Source organism: Acipenser ruthenus, chromosome 23, assembly GCF_902713425.1.
Source record: "Acipenser ruthenus chromosome 23, fAciRut3.2 maternal haplotype, whole genome shotgun sequence".
Classification (NCBI taxonomy): domain Eukaryota; kingdom Metazoa; phylum Chordata; class Actinopteri; order Acipenseriformes; family Acipenseridae; genus Acipenser; species Acipenser ruthenus.
The window spans coordinates 4,507,756-4,522,436 of record NC_081211.1 but is presented as its reverse complement, the minus strand read 5'-3'; the positions used below and the strand labels follow the sequence as shown (position 1 = coordinate 4,522,436).

Here is a 14,681-nt window from a genome sequence, read left to right as displayed (position 1 = left end):
ATGATATCCTTGGACTTTATGCTTCCCCTAGCTCCATCCCCTATCTTGACTCTTAGGTTTAGACACAATTGTATTAACCCTAATTCTTGTCATCGCCCCCTCTTTAATTCTGACTCTAATCCAATTTATGGCCCATGGGGGCCATTGACAAGCTCCGGTAATTTCTGCACATAAAATATTACGTTGGAATTGTGTTCTGTGAAGAAGAACCACACATACCATATGGTAGTTATTTTTTCTGAGGGGTTTCCTCTTATGTGGAGCAGGTGGCATTGTCGTCACTATGGCAACCCTGGGGAGACTGCAAAACAGTAAAACTACTTTCTTTTCCTGTTACGAATGATGAACAAAAAAGTTTAACAGAAAAATGGTGTTTAGCAGGGGGGGGCATTGTACTAGTTTTGTGGGGTTGTGGGAAACAAATCTACATAGTGTTCATAGACTATTTATAAAGGACATTTTAGTAGGTTTGAGTAATGGTCAGAAGTACACAGCTTATCTCACCAGGAGGGTGTAGTGTTTGTTATTGGTATTTGTTTTGGATTTTGGCCCCTAGCAGATCACTCGTATTGAGTCTATGCATCACAGTAGTGTTGGTGAGATTTGAACTCAGCTGGAAATTGTACCACATACTGGTACTGTAAACAGGAAACTTCAACACTGCACTCAAAAATTGCATAACCCCCTTTTGTCAGTGAAGGAGATGGTGGTTATCCTTTTTAGATACTGTTATTTTTACTTTACTTCATTTGAGGAAAACAGTAATGCAGGTCCTTCATCAACAGTGGCGCAGTTGATAAGAGACATCTGGCATAAATTAGTACTGTACTTGTGAGCCTTGAATGGTTCAATATGGTTAAGGTGCCAAATCATAAAGCTGAAGTGCAAGGTGTTTAAAGATGGTCACATCTGATTTAGGTCACAGCTGCTCTTTTTCTCCTGGTTCTAGTCAGTGAAATGGAGGGGGGGTCTCTATCAGACCAAACTGTGCAGGGTTAGGCTGTTAAGTGGTGTGTTGCAACTGGTGTCCCTTATGTTACAGGGCCCAGGCACTATTTTAAAACTAGTATTTCTCTCTCTCTCTCTCTCTCTCTCTCTCTCTCTCTCTCTCTCTCTCTCTCTCTCCTTCTCTCTCTCTCTCTCTCTCTCTCTCTATATATATATATATTGCTTGCATCACCTCCTACAGGAAATAGCAGGAGTGTTTGCAGAGTGAAAACTTTTTTGCCCAACTTTAATCAATCCTCACAGCCTGACTGCATGCGAATCTCACCATGGATTAGAATACACTGAGTGCTGGTGAGTGATAGTCCCAAGGGAGGAATGAATCAGTGTGTCTCTCAGGGTACCCCCACTCTCCACTAATGTGTCTGCTATTTTCCTGTAAACCCGCATCTTGTAACATGGAGCAATATGGTTGTTGACTATAGGATCCATTTAATGAAAACACAAAGTGTTACTACAAAATGTATTTAAATGTTTTGTGTCCCATACTAAATAGCAATCAGAAATGAGCTAAGAGTTATATAAATCAGACAGCGCAGAAGGCTAAGCTAAAGAGCAAAGTAGTGAATAGACAAAGACCATCCACACTGCCTGGCCAATTCATTAGGACCTGTACCTAATATTCGGTTGGGTCACCATTTGCCCTGGTCACAGCCTTGGCATGGCATGGCATAGCCTCCACAATATACTGGAAGCTGTTCAGAGGGCTAAGGAACCATTCTGTCATTAATATTTCACACAATTGAAGTAGAGGCAGAGGATAGTGGTGACAAATGTGTCATCCAAGTTCATCCCATACATGCTCAACTGTATTGAGGTCCAGGGATTGCGGTGGCTATGGAGATGCCTGAAGTCTGTCATGCTCTACAAACCATTTGCGTGCAATCCTGGCAATGTAGATGGGTGCATTATAATCATGAAAATAGCCATCGCCATCAGGGTACAACTGCTGTGTGCACCAAGGCTCAAGGAAACTACAGCTCTACTGGGAACCAGGGTACACCAGTAGACTGTGCCCCCACACCAGGGTGATGTTGAATCCAATTGGGTAGACAGATCCTGGCAATGTCATGGTTTAACATTATTAGGGTTTAACAATAATAACCCTACAGTGTATAGTATTCTGTTTCTTTTAGAGTGAAACTTTACATTTCTAAATAGAAAAAAAAATGTTTGAACTGAGCCTTTCTTATACCACAAGGGCTTTGCATGGATCAAAGTGCAATAAAGAAGAACACTTGATTGCAAGGGTTTGGTTACAGTGAACCAGCCAGGGCAGTTAAATAAATCAGCATTGGATACAATGGTAAGTGACACGCTGCCTCGCAGAAAAAAACAAACAAACAACAAAACCACAGCAAACAGTATACATGCAGTCAGCGATTGCATCGGCTGCTAGTCTGTAACGATATCAGCACAACTGACATTGTGGATAGCAGAACAGTGTTCTCTAAATGTACATCTGTGCAAAGCTAAACTATAGGTTATTAAGAACAATGTGTAGCATTCTTGTAAAGCTCCAGATACCACAGAGTACTTTAATTAGAAATGTGGGCCTGTTAATCACTAGGCCATTGACTTTAATTATTGATGCGTAGTGCAATCTAGTTGGGTGTCATCTGACTGTTCCTGTTTCTACCTGTTTAAAATATTCAGGACTTGCCCAACTTGCATTTCTTTCATTTCCCTCTGTCCCACGCTTGTTGCTTATCTTGATTTAAACAACAGCTGCTCCCCGACACTATCTATCGGGAATGGCTAATTTGAAACCAACAAACTGATTTCCCTTGTGACCTGAGCTGTAGTCAAACCCAGGCCTCCAGAGGTGCAAGTGAATTGCCTAGCTGTGCTTTCCACCCCCCTATTTCTTGATAAGAATTACACAGCATTTTTTGGGTTTCCATGCATTCGTTTGAGTAAAGGTGCATTAAAGATTACATGATAAAACCAGTGCATGCACATACGGTACAGAAGGTCCTCATAATCACATAGTTATCACACAGTGCCTATATTTATATTTAAGTTTGAGAAGTCACCCAGCCAAAACTTTGAAAAAAACAAACATATACAGTATGCATTATAACATGGATGGGTAGGAAACTTAATGTGGTACAATTATGCATGCAGTGACTGAAGGGGATGTAATTGAAATGGGCTCAAAGCCAATATTAAATAATCTGAAAATTCTAAAGCAGTCTAGGAGCGTATGATAAAATCTAGGCAGTTATCAGGGTCGTGAGATGTGACAGACAAACGTGTGCAAAAGGTGTGCTAATCGTACCATAAATAATCTTTTCATCAAGTTCATGAGTCCTGTTATTGATTCAATGTACCTTGCCTCAGTCACACTTTTTATCAACACCTTATCTGTAATGTTAGACGAGGCTCTACTTTCACCACCTTCAGCTGTGATTAACTCTCCAGTGCATCATTAAATCATTTTCCCTTCCAAATTTCTCTCACAGTATGTGCAGATCTCACAAAAAACACAATCCTCCTCTTAGTTTCATTACAATTTTCGCTCAGAATTATATAACTGCCATACAGTCACTTTCCACGCAGCATTAACATGCTATTAACATAACTGTGAGCACTGTTTAACTCGCCGCTGTGACCGGCTGCTGTTATGTGTTGATTTTGAAACTCAACGTGATTAAACAGATAAACGTGATACAGGCCACCGTCAGTGTCAATGTAATAACCTTTACCTGTTCTGTACTCCTCTCTGTGCCTCTCGCAGCTTTTCTTTTTAATGGCATATACAGTACATTACCATATGTCCTGGTAACAAAATACAAAATGGGAAAGGTCTTGATGAATAGGTCGACTTTGGGATTGACTGTCTGATTCTGACAGAGAGTGTAGTGTGTTTGAAACCAAATATTCTACAAGGTAATCATTAGCCAACACATTCCTTTCTAAAGTATAGCAACACACCTACAACTGTCTTGTTGCCATGGAACAAGGTATTGGTGTTTGAATTCAAGGGAGTTTATTTATATTTAAGTGTTCTGAATAAGGTACTTACTGTGACTGCCTCCTGTGTAATACAATACAAACTGTATTGTGCTGAATTTCTTTTATTAAAAGCAAGCATTTTTATATATTATGTGTGTCTTATATAAATCATCCAGCTAGGAATCAGATTAGTCATTAAACCGCGGTAATGTTTGCAGAGTAAATAAAACAGAAGTCCCTGTCCACTAATTCGCTTAGTTGTTAGAGGAACAGTTTGTTTTTTAGTACATTATGGACTTATTCGTATTTGGGAGCACTGAGTTAGCAACGTGGAGTTTCTGAATGTCAGTTTTACTTTTTCATTGCTCCAGTTGGTTCCTAGATATTGGCCCATCTTAGTGATTTCAGCACAATCATTATAATGTCTAAGTTTACGCAGTGTTTACTGCAGTTTGTGATGTTAAATCAAGGTAGCTGTTTATAGTGATCCAGGACCGATGGATGAAAATATCACAATGGCGTCAACGTGCATATTATCAAATTCAAGAGGTATTCTTGTATCTGCAGAAACCCACTGCAAATGTAGACATGTCCTTTAAAATTGCCCAACATAACCTGCCACAATACTGAACAATCCATGACCTTTGACTTACATTGCTTGTTCAATGGCCAAAACCCTAATATACAGTATTACATTTTGCTTGTAATTACAGATTAGTCATTGTCGAGAACCATATGGCAGCCAGTTTGCAATGCCTTCCAAGTGGTACTATTAGAAACCCCTTCTGCTCTGCCAGTAATTCCCTGATTTCTTCCCTTTTCAGTGTCATATAATCCAATAAGCTTTGCGTGGTGTATTTTTAAAGAAATGTTGCCACTAAGCCTCGCTAACAGAATCCCACGTAGGCTATTAAATCATTAAATATAAAACACTTTTCTTCTAACTGCAGCTGCTGAGCAATAATTGAATTACCTTGCTGAGCCAAGGAGAATGTACTGCCACTAAAATATTCATTAATATCAGATTGAAAATCCTACTCAGAAGGCGAGGTTACTGCTTAGTACTTGTTATAGCATCATGTCTGCATTGTATTTCTTTAAAAAAAAAAAAAAAAAAAAAAAATTTTGTACTCAAAGCTTCACTGAAGGACTTATTCTGATTGATTTCCTCGTCGGCACAGGGGAACCTGAATTTTTAACTCCAATGTTTGCGTGGCCACATCACGTATGTGATCTTAACCATGCTATGCTTTGCCCTGTAAAAAAAGCTTATTTTACAGAATAAAAATAGAGTAGAAAAGGCATATACTTGGTTACACTCTGTATTAGGAGAGAAGATTGAGAGACATTTTGAGGCCACAGGGGTTAAACTATTTAAAAAGTCACCAGGAGGTGATGATTGAAACGGAAAATAATATATAAAGTGATTTATATTCAAGAAGAATGCATTAGTTAAGATAGCGGTAACTGTGATATTTGAGACCTGTGACAAGTTACTCCTAAGGAGAAACAGTTACATCTTAAGTACTGTTTGCACGGGACTAAAAAACAGGGGGTCCTCAGAGCTGGTCAAAAGCAGAGGATGTCCAGGAATCTCCCAGACATGGACTGGTTTTCTTCAAGAGAAGTTGGTAAATCTTTTGTGGCCAGAGGAGGTGCTTTTGCACGTGATCTGTGAACAATGAACAAGATGTAAAACTTGCGCAAAACAATAATAATAATAACATAACGTTTATCTTTCTGTGTACAATTAACTAAGTTTGAAATCTAAATTCGTTCCTTTTCCCTAAACAAGATTTACAGAAAAAAAATGACATTAAAAATAAAAAGAAATTGCAAAACTTACCAAGTGCAGACCTAGACGGTCGTCATTTAATTTGTATTCTTTTTTGAATATCAGTATCTTGTCGACATCGAATAAATGTTCAAATATGATGCATCGCTGAAAGCATCCATTTTTATAATTGTATTTTCACTCTGGGGGTGTTCATTGTCTTTTCCAAAGCAGACAAGGAGTATAATTCTGTGTGAAAGTTTCACACTAATTCCTGTTAAAGTACTGTTATAATCATTTATGCGTGTTTTATTTTATAACTTTTTAATAAAAGTCCAAGCATTTCAACAGCTGTTGAAAAGTATTCAGGACTTGGATTAAAATCATGCATGCCGTAAGACCCAAAGCATTTAACTGTACTTATCCCATTAATCATCATCCTCATCTTGTCATAGCCCCGTTTACAGTTTTGAGCAGAATCAAAATATTTTACCCCATGGACGACTGACAAAATGTGTGCAAACCGAACACATCAAAATTGTGGCCCATAACTGCTAACTCTGTGAAGTACCAGAAGATAGAAAAGAAGTACTGGAAAAGAAATAAGAAATAAAACTTCAACTAGGGTTGTACAATAAAAATAAAAGAAAAATTGTATGAATTGGTTAGTGGGTGTGATTTTTAATCTCACTGTTTCCATTCTACACATTCAAACGCAGTCCAATTAGCATGCTGGAGTGTTTAGCTCGATCAGGGTATTTTTTTTGTGTGTGAGGGTTTAATGGTTTTTGCTATAATGACTGCATTTTGAGTCTTTGTGCATGAGTAATTAGCACAGGTTCCTTTTCATTCTTAATTAAGAACAACCAGTTTAAAGGGAGTTAGCAAATCTGAATAATTGGCAAAGGCCTGCTGGATCATTCCATGAAAGTGGTATGTTTGTTACACTGGTGTAAGTCATCAATATCAGGCTAATGACAACTTAGATGTTAGTGGTGATGTTCCATTTTAATAGAATGGCTCTACTAGGTTTTGATTGCCTTGAAGACAATAATAGTTCTGAAAGCACAAACACACTTTATTAATGAAACTGTTTCTAGCTAAGATTTGCTGAGGGGGTCTTATCATTCCTAAATATATTAATCTGCCTGAAGGTCATTGTAGATATTTTATATCGGCTAAAGCCCAGGTATTGATTCCTTTTGTAGCTTTATAAATTAGAAACACAGTCAATTCTGGTATTCAGTTTATTGAGGGCTTTGGACAAGGGAGACTGTAAAATGTGGTGTTAAGCGACTAGAACCCATATAATTTAATTCAATTGCCATTTCTAACTCTGGTGAGTGTCTTGTATTTTTTATAGTCATTTTCAATCATCTGCAGCTCAGCACACATCATATAGGCCTTTTGATATATTACACCTATCCTTGTAATAATTCAGGGTTCCTGATTAGTCAATATAAGTGTCAAGTCTAAAATCTTATTAACTACACATCTAAACCATCATGAATATACTTTGTAAACAATACATTTTTATTTCTTAAATCAGACCTATCCAGTTCATTAAGATTAAAAATGTTTTGAAATGGTCCAATTTTTAATTTTAAGGTTGTTACCCATTATGAAAATCACCCATTATGAAAATATGAGCTTTATAACCGTTACCGTATCACTTTCTGAGCGAACACATGACTGAACAGCACAATGGCAACCTTTGGAGAAAGTAGATGAACCGGATTGTCAACAAGGTCTGTCTTTATTGAAGTAGAGTGGCTTATCTATGGAAGATAGCAAAGAGAACCCAGTGAATTATATTTGAGTGTAAAACTGAACATGCAGGACTACAGCTTTAAGCTTTGAGAGTGAATATACTGAAATTTGAAAAGCGTTCAGGAATGCATTCTTTAATTTGATTACGTGTACAAACAATATAACGGCAAGCACGTTCTGACTTAGAAAGACCGTCAGATATCTACATGTTCATTTTAGAAAATGAACATGAGTTTAATATAATGCATGACAGTATCCTAAACATAAATAAAACATGAGATAGCAACGTGACAGTTTGGCCATACAGTACAGCCGTGCCAGCAATGTTAACCCATTAAGCACCAAATACGTTTCTCTTTGAAAAAATCAGAACACACGCTGTGTGCAATTTGACACATTACATTTAGATTAAAGAGAAAACAACAAGTAGATGCCAGTTAAAAATACTCTAAAAAATTACAAAGTAGCCTCCTCAAATGAGGGCAATGGCACTTCATGGGTAGTCATTTTCTGTACCTAGTCTGGCAGTAGTCAACACTCATCACTAAATCTCACTATAATCAGCTCTGTGTGAGTTAATGAGATGCAGCTACAGCTGTCAGGAAGAGCTCACAGTCTAATTGAATGCAGGTGGGTGGAGGGGGCGGAACAGTTACTAGGGCTCCTCCGAAAGATCGGAGCAGCAGTGTGGAGTAGTGGTTAGGGCTCTGGACTCCTGACCGGAGGGTTGTGGGTTCAATCCCCAGTGGGGGACACTGCTGCAAGGTACGTTACCTGAATTGCTCCAGTAAAAACCCAACTGTATAAATAGGTAATTGTATGTAAAAAAAATTATGTGTAAAAAAATAATGTGATATCTTGTAACAATTGTAAGTCGCCCTGGATAAGGGCGTCTGCTAAGAAATAAATAATAATAAAAATAAAAAATGGCTTTGAAATTCCAGCAATCTGATCGCAAGAATCAAACATATAGTGTCTGCTTACTACTGTTTCTTGTATTTAATATATATATATATTTCTAAGTGCAACGACACACTCCAGGGCACGGGTGGTTGCAGGCGTCTGTATATCTCATAGGAACCGATACCCTGTTGTGTGTTAATGCTTACATAATAAAGTAGGAAACAACTTGTTTCCTTGTATCAAAGCACAATCACTTTGCTTCCCCCCCCCCCCCCCCCTTTTTGCATGTGAATTTGAGCATTTCGATTTGGAAATTACTATTAAAATCAAACCTCATATTTTCTGTCCTTTTTCAGGTATTCAAGAAAAAAGCAATTGAACTGGGAGAAAAACTGCTGCCTGTGTTTAACACACCCACCGGTATCCCTCGCGGTGTCATTAACCTTGGCAGGTGAGTTAGTGGCAGTGCCAGACTGACGGATATTGTAATGTGTTTCTTTCACTGCAAGAAACTGGATCCAGATGCTGTTTCCATTGTCAAATAAATTGGATTGAAGTCGGATTCAATTGATTTGATGAGCAAAGCGTTTGTTATATTTATGACATGAAGTATGTCCAAGTTTGAAAAATCTGTTTTTGAGATGGCTTTTACAGGTCATGGTAGTCCCTACTGACTGGTTTATAGAGAGAACTGTGACCAATAGGCAACATTTTGTTATTTGCAGTTCCACTGCAAAAATGTCAGCCAATCAGAGCAAATGTGAACCAGGTGTGATGTTTCTTCAAATAAATCAAGGTGTGATGAAACACCTTAAAATTATAGTAAGACTTGGGAATTAGAACAAACGTTTACGGGCCTCTTACTGGTACCCAGCAGTTATAAATATTCACAGGAGTGTAGAAGACAAACAATTGTTTTTTAAGAGGCCTATTGTTTGTATCTGCTGTGTCTCAACCAGCCTTTTCACCTACAGCAGCACGGCCAGCTGAAAACCTGCAAACCACCGGCTCCTACTGTACCAGCATACACCAGTGCTGCTCACTGCTGGAATTACCATCAGGGACGGACTTGCCATTAGCGTGTTTCACATTCGAGTCCTGAAAAACAACACTTACTTGCCAATAACACCTAATCAAAATCTATTATCTACCTGCGCTTTAATTAATTGCTCCATCGATCCATGAAGCTGCCTTAGACATAACTCAGGAAATTGCTTATTTTAGTTTGATCTTTCGGAGGAAGCCCTAGTAACTGTGCCGCCCCCTCCACCCACCTGCATTCAATTAGACTGTGAGCTCTTCTTGACAGCTGTAGCTGCATCTCATTAACTCACACAGAGCTGATTATAGTGAGACTTAGTGATGAGTGTTGACTACTGCCAGACTAGGTACAGAAAATGACTACCCATGAAGTGCCATTGCCCTCATTTGAGGAGGCTACTTTGTAATTTTTTGGAGTATTTTTAACTGGCATCTACTTGTTATTTTCTCTTTAATCTAAATGTAATGTGTCAAATTGCACACGGCGTGTGTTCTGATTTTTTCAAAGAGAAACGTATTTGGTGCACGGCTGTACTGTATGGCCAAACTGTCACGTTGCTATCTCATGTTTTATTATGTTTAGGATACTGTCATGTATTATATTAAACTCATGTTCATTTTCTAAAATGAACATGTAGATATCTGACGGTTTTTCTAAGTCAGAACGTGCTTGCCGTTATATAGATGGTACACGTAATCAAATCTGAGGCTATAATACATTGTAGCACTGCATCAGTCTAATTCTTTGTGTGTTCGATGCTTGCTGTAAAAAGGTTAACTAGCATTTTGTTATTACCAGCTCTAAATGAGAAGTTAGACTGGCCTCGGAGAGGTGATATTTCCTAATTTGGTTTTGTCTGTATTTAAAGGGACCCTATTTTTGCATTATTATTTGATTGGATTTTATTAATAAATAGCTAGGGCTCTTTGGGGGGTTTTTTTTGGTCACGTGATGTCCCTTTAATTTAAAGTTATATTGAGCCGACTCCATTTTGAATGAAACTCCTGGAAACGCGTCGATTGTGTAACAAGATCCCTTTTGTTTTTTCTTCCATAACTTGAATGAGACGATGATTCTGTTTCATTGATAATATATAAAAAAAAGGCAGCTCCTTTTTTTAATTCAAACCAAACACAAAAAGCGAGTTCAGTTAAATTGCTTTACCCAGATTTAAAATCTTAATGACTCCTTGCAAACATGTTATAACCTGTTTTGCAAATAATAGTTTCCTCTTAATTGCGATTTAATTAAATTAATTTAACTTCACTCGCTGTTTGCGTTCAGTTTGAATTTTTTACATTATCAATGAAACAGAATCATAGTCTCATTCAAGTTACTTGAGAAAAAACTAAAGTGAACTTGTTTCACAAGCAACACTTTTCCAAGAGTTTAATTGAACAGAAATTAAACTCTTGGAAAGGGACATCACGTAATCAAAAATAAAAACTGAAAACAAAAAGCCCTATAAATAGCACACATACCTGTAACTCACATCAAGTGGCTCACCTGGTAAAGACTCTACTGCATGGTGTGCAGGGTCATGCAGTCAGCTGAGCACCGGTGATTGTACTGGCATGCGTAGTTGCCGATCTCTGCTGGCAATTTAATAAGTTAGGAAAGAAAAACCGACAGGGACTGTTTCTCCTACAGACACATACAGGGCTGGTTCTAGGGGGCTGGTAAACATCAGACATCCACTGCAGAGCTCTTGGATGTAAAGACCCAGTTGGCTTGATAGTAGGCTCCTTGGACGCCTACTGACCCTGAGCCGTTGTGTGGTGAGGGAACATAAATGGCTGGGGGTAAAATAATGTGGCACACTAAATAAAAAACACCTCTTAAAACAGACCACAAATAAGATATCTTTGAGCCTATGTCACAGTTCCCTCCTGAGCTCTACCCTGTAAGTTAATCAGACTTTAACGTTTTTTTGTTATTTTAGCGGCACAAGTTGGAGTTGGGGATGGGCCTCTGCAGGAAGTAGTATTTTGGCTGAATTTGGCACTTTGCACCTTGAGTTTGTTCACCTTACTGAAGTAACTGGAAACCCAACATACAGTGAGAAGGTACAGTATGGCCATCGTGATTATTGTGCAACAACAGAACTAGCCTTCCATGATGATGCTTCGCTATGTTAGATTAGTAAACTGAGCAAGTGGCGCTATCTTTTCTCTTCTAGTAAAGTAGCTGACGAAAATAGCTAGAATAGTTTCTCATACTGTAGAATACATTCAAATTAGATTAGATTAATACAGTTTATTGGTCTGCTTTTTTAAGTGGACTTATCTTTACTATTTCACATACAGGTATGCAGTGTTAAATGGCTAAACCCTTTTTTTTATACATTCTTGTTATTATGACACAGGTCAACATGGGAGGCAGCTTTGCATATAGTTTATGAGACTTTAGGTGTTGATTTTCTCTGTTTGTTAATACATATATTCAACGGCATATAATATAACCAATTGGATGTCATGGGTTTTCTGAAACATTGACAGGTACTAGGATTAAAATGACACCCATTATTTGCAGAACTTCAGGAACCGTTCATCATGGTTGGTTTGCACCTCCTGTTGAAAGTTTTTTTAGTGATTTTTTTTTTAAAAGGCAACACTAACATCTGGAACAAATGAATTACTCAATATTCAATGGTGAGAGTGTTGCTTACAAGCATGCTTCCTATTTGAAGAAGCATGTTCCTCGTTGCTTAGCTAATTGGCTGAGATGTGTGCTGCTGTTTTTGGGAGTTGCTACTTCTCTAGAGTAGATGGCTGCTGACTATCTGTGTGTCCGTGCAGGTGATGAATATCCGCAACGTCCTAAACAAAATTGAAAAGCCTCATGGACTGTACCCCAACTTCCTGAGTCCTGTGACCGGAAACTGGGTTCAACGTGAGTAGATCTAGGTCCTTGTTTTTGCATATCCCTGATCTGAGTTATTATTGCTGGGTATACTTATATCTGTCGTTGTGTCTGTGTTGTGTGAGTATATATATTCTGCTGCCAAGTACACCTGTGTACGAATACATTTGAATAAATACGTTTGTAAAAAACTGCTTTAGTAGTATATTTCAGGGCCAGGTTTCTGCTGTGTAGATTTTTGTACCTTAAATACCTGTATTTTAGGATCATCAAATCAAGACTAAAGAAACCCTTCTTTTCTCTTCTAGACCATGTCTCCATAGGGGGACTAGGGGACAGTTTCTATGAGTATTTGATCAAATCCTATCTGATGTCAGACAAGAGAGATGAACAAGCCAAGAAGATGTATTATGATGCTTTGGAGGTAAATAAAAAATGTAATAAAAAAATAATAAGATGAATGGGTCACTGCATTGGGGTGGTCTGCCCAAGTACTAAGAGCTGAGGAATCAGAGCTAGGATTTCCTAGCTTCAAATCCCAGGAGTCCCTGACTTACTTGAACTTAAAGTAAATGAAAAACGGGCTCAGTGAAAGTGCATCCATAACTTCATAACACTCAACCCTAAATTCTAATGAAAAAAACAAAGGCAGGTAAACAAGGCTTGTTTTGCTTGTGCCATCATCAGTGTAACAGGGATAGAGGAATACAACCATATCAGTAATTACACTGGTGAAGGCACTAGCCAAAACATCTGTCAGCTTGACTTTCTCTATAGCCGAGAAAGTGTAGTAAATGTGTATGGACAGTAGTGTTGGACTGCATTTGAACTGCAGTTCCAGTTTCTTTAATTAGTCAAAATTGACTTTCTTTTTTTCTTCGTGATTTGTAAATGAGGCCCTGTCTTTTTAGAGTAGTTATGCATAATTATTTAGTTATTGAGCTAAGAAAAAAAAAAAAGATTAAACACAACGAGACACACTGACTGTTACACACAAGCCAAAGCATACAAAACGATGGATTGCATCTGTATTGGATTTTAGATAGTTAATTGGGGATGTTTCTTTTTGGCATTCTTAAAGATAGCCTTTGATTAGACATGTTGCATTTTAATGAAGCAGAGCACTTATCAAGCACTGCCAAAAAAAAAAAATACTGTGTGCGATGTTCCAAACCCCCGAGTATTTAGAAGGTTATCTTATTTCCACTTTCATATCTCAGTACTAGTGGGTAAAGGAAAAGCCAGAAACAAACTGTAAAGCTTTCGCTAAAGACTTGTTTAATATCGCAGGCTATAGAAACCAATCTGGTGCAGAAGTCTCCCGGGGGGCTCACATACATTGCGGAGTGGAGAGGTGGGGTACTGGATCACAAGATGGGTCATCTGGCATGCTTCTCGGGGGGAATGATCGGGATTGGAGCCGATGATGGAGAACCGGAGCAACGAAAACACCACATGGACCTGGCAGCCGAGATTACTCACACATGCCATGAGTCTTATGCACGCACAGGTAGGAGAACATATATATTGTTCTGCTGTGATACACTAGGGAAGAAAACACTGAGATGCATTGTCTTGTCTATAAGTACACTCTGGGTAGCACTACAACTGTACAAACAGTAATTCATAAGCATGTTTCTGAACACAGCACAGTGTCGTAGAGTGCACAACATACATACAAGTATACTGCAAGTACATAAGAGTAAAGACTGGAGTAGAAGTCCTACCAGCCTTCTAAAATAACGTTGGCATTTTTCAGGGATTAAGAAGTTGAAGGATGGCTAACCAATGCTTTAAAACACATTCTTAATTGCTTTATTAACATTGTTACTGGTCCCTGTTTTATTGTGTTGAGAAGCTTTTGATCCTTTATATTTTTTTTTACATTAACTCCAAATATTTCACATGCAATGCTATTGATAGAATGATGACAGAAACTTCATCCAGCGTTTAGATTCAATGCCACATTATAGATTCAAAACCTTGGTAACTCCTTTACTGTATGTAGGCTGCCTAATAAGCATGTATACACAGTGTTACAAAAGAAATGGCAGCTATGTAAGCTGTCCCTAGCCAGCTTTGCCTAGTGTGGAAATCACTGTGAAACATACATGATACTCCATGCAAATTGTAGTTAATATACAAATTGTATATTGCTTTGTACATTCTTTGACATCCGTGTCTTCTTATATGCCGCGCTCATTGTGTAGTACAGGTTTTCCAGACCTAAAGGAACCATCACAGTACTAAATTATAGAATAAGAGGGACCTGGCATGACTAACAAAAGAGCTTGTGCAGCTGACCCAGGGGAAGTGATCAAAAAGCAAGCAGAATCTAGAGCTGGTGTCAGCTTGCCAAGGATGGGA

General features: G+C 38.3%; 1 protein-coding gene across 2 annotated transcripts in view; it reads left to right on the top strand.

Moving 5' to 3' along the window:
- Positions 1 to 14,681, top strand: part of LOC117413200 (mannosyl-oligosaccharide 1,2-alpha-mannosidase IC-like) — a 109,954-nt gene that overhangs the window by 83,271 nt on the left and 12,002 nt on the right. For both annotated transcript variants that reach the window (XM_058997524.1, XM_058997525.1), the window contains exons 5-9: positions 8,767 to 8,861; positions 11,395 to 11,518; positions 12,251 to 12,344; positions 12,623 to 12,738; positions 13,605 to 13,824. In XM_058997524.1, coding sequence (XP_058853507.1) covers positions 8,767 to 8,861; positions 11,395 to 11,518; positions 12,251 to 12,344; positions 12,623 to 12,738; positions 13,605 to 13,824 — 649 coding nt within the window. The remainder of the gene's footprint in view (positions 1 to 8,766; positions 8,862 to 11,394; positions 11,519 to 12,250; positions 12,345 to 12,622; positions 12,739 to 13,604; positions 13,825 to 14,681) is intronic.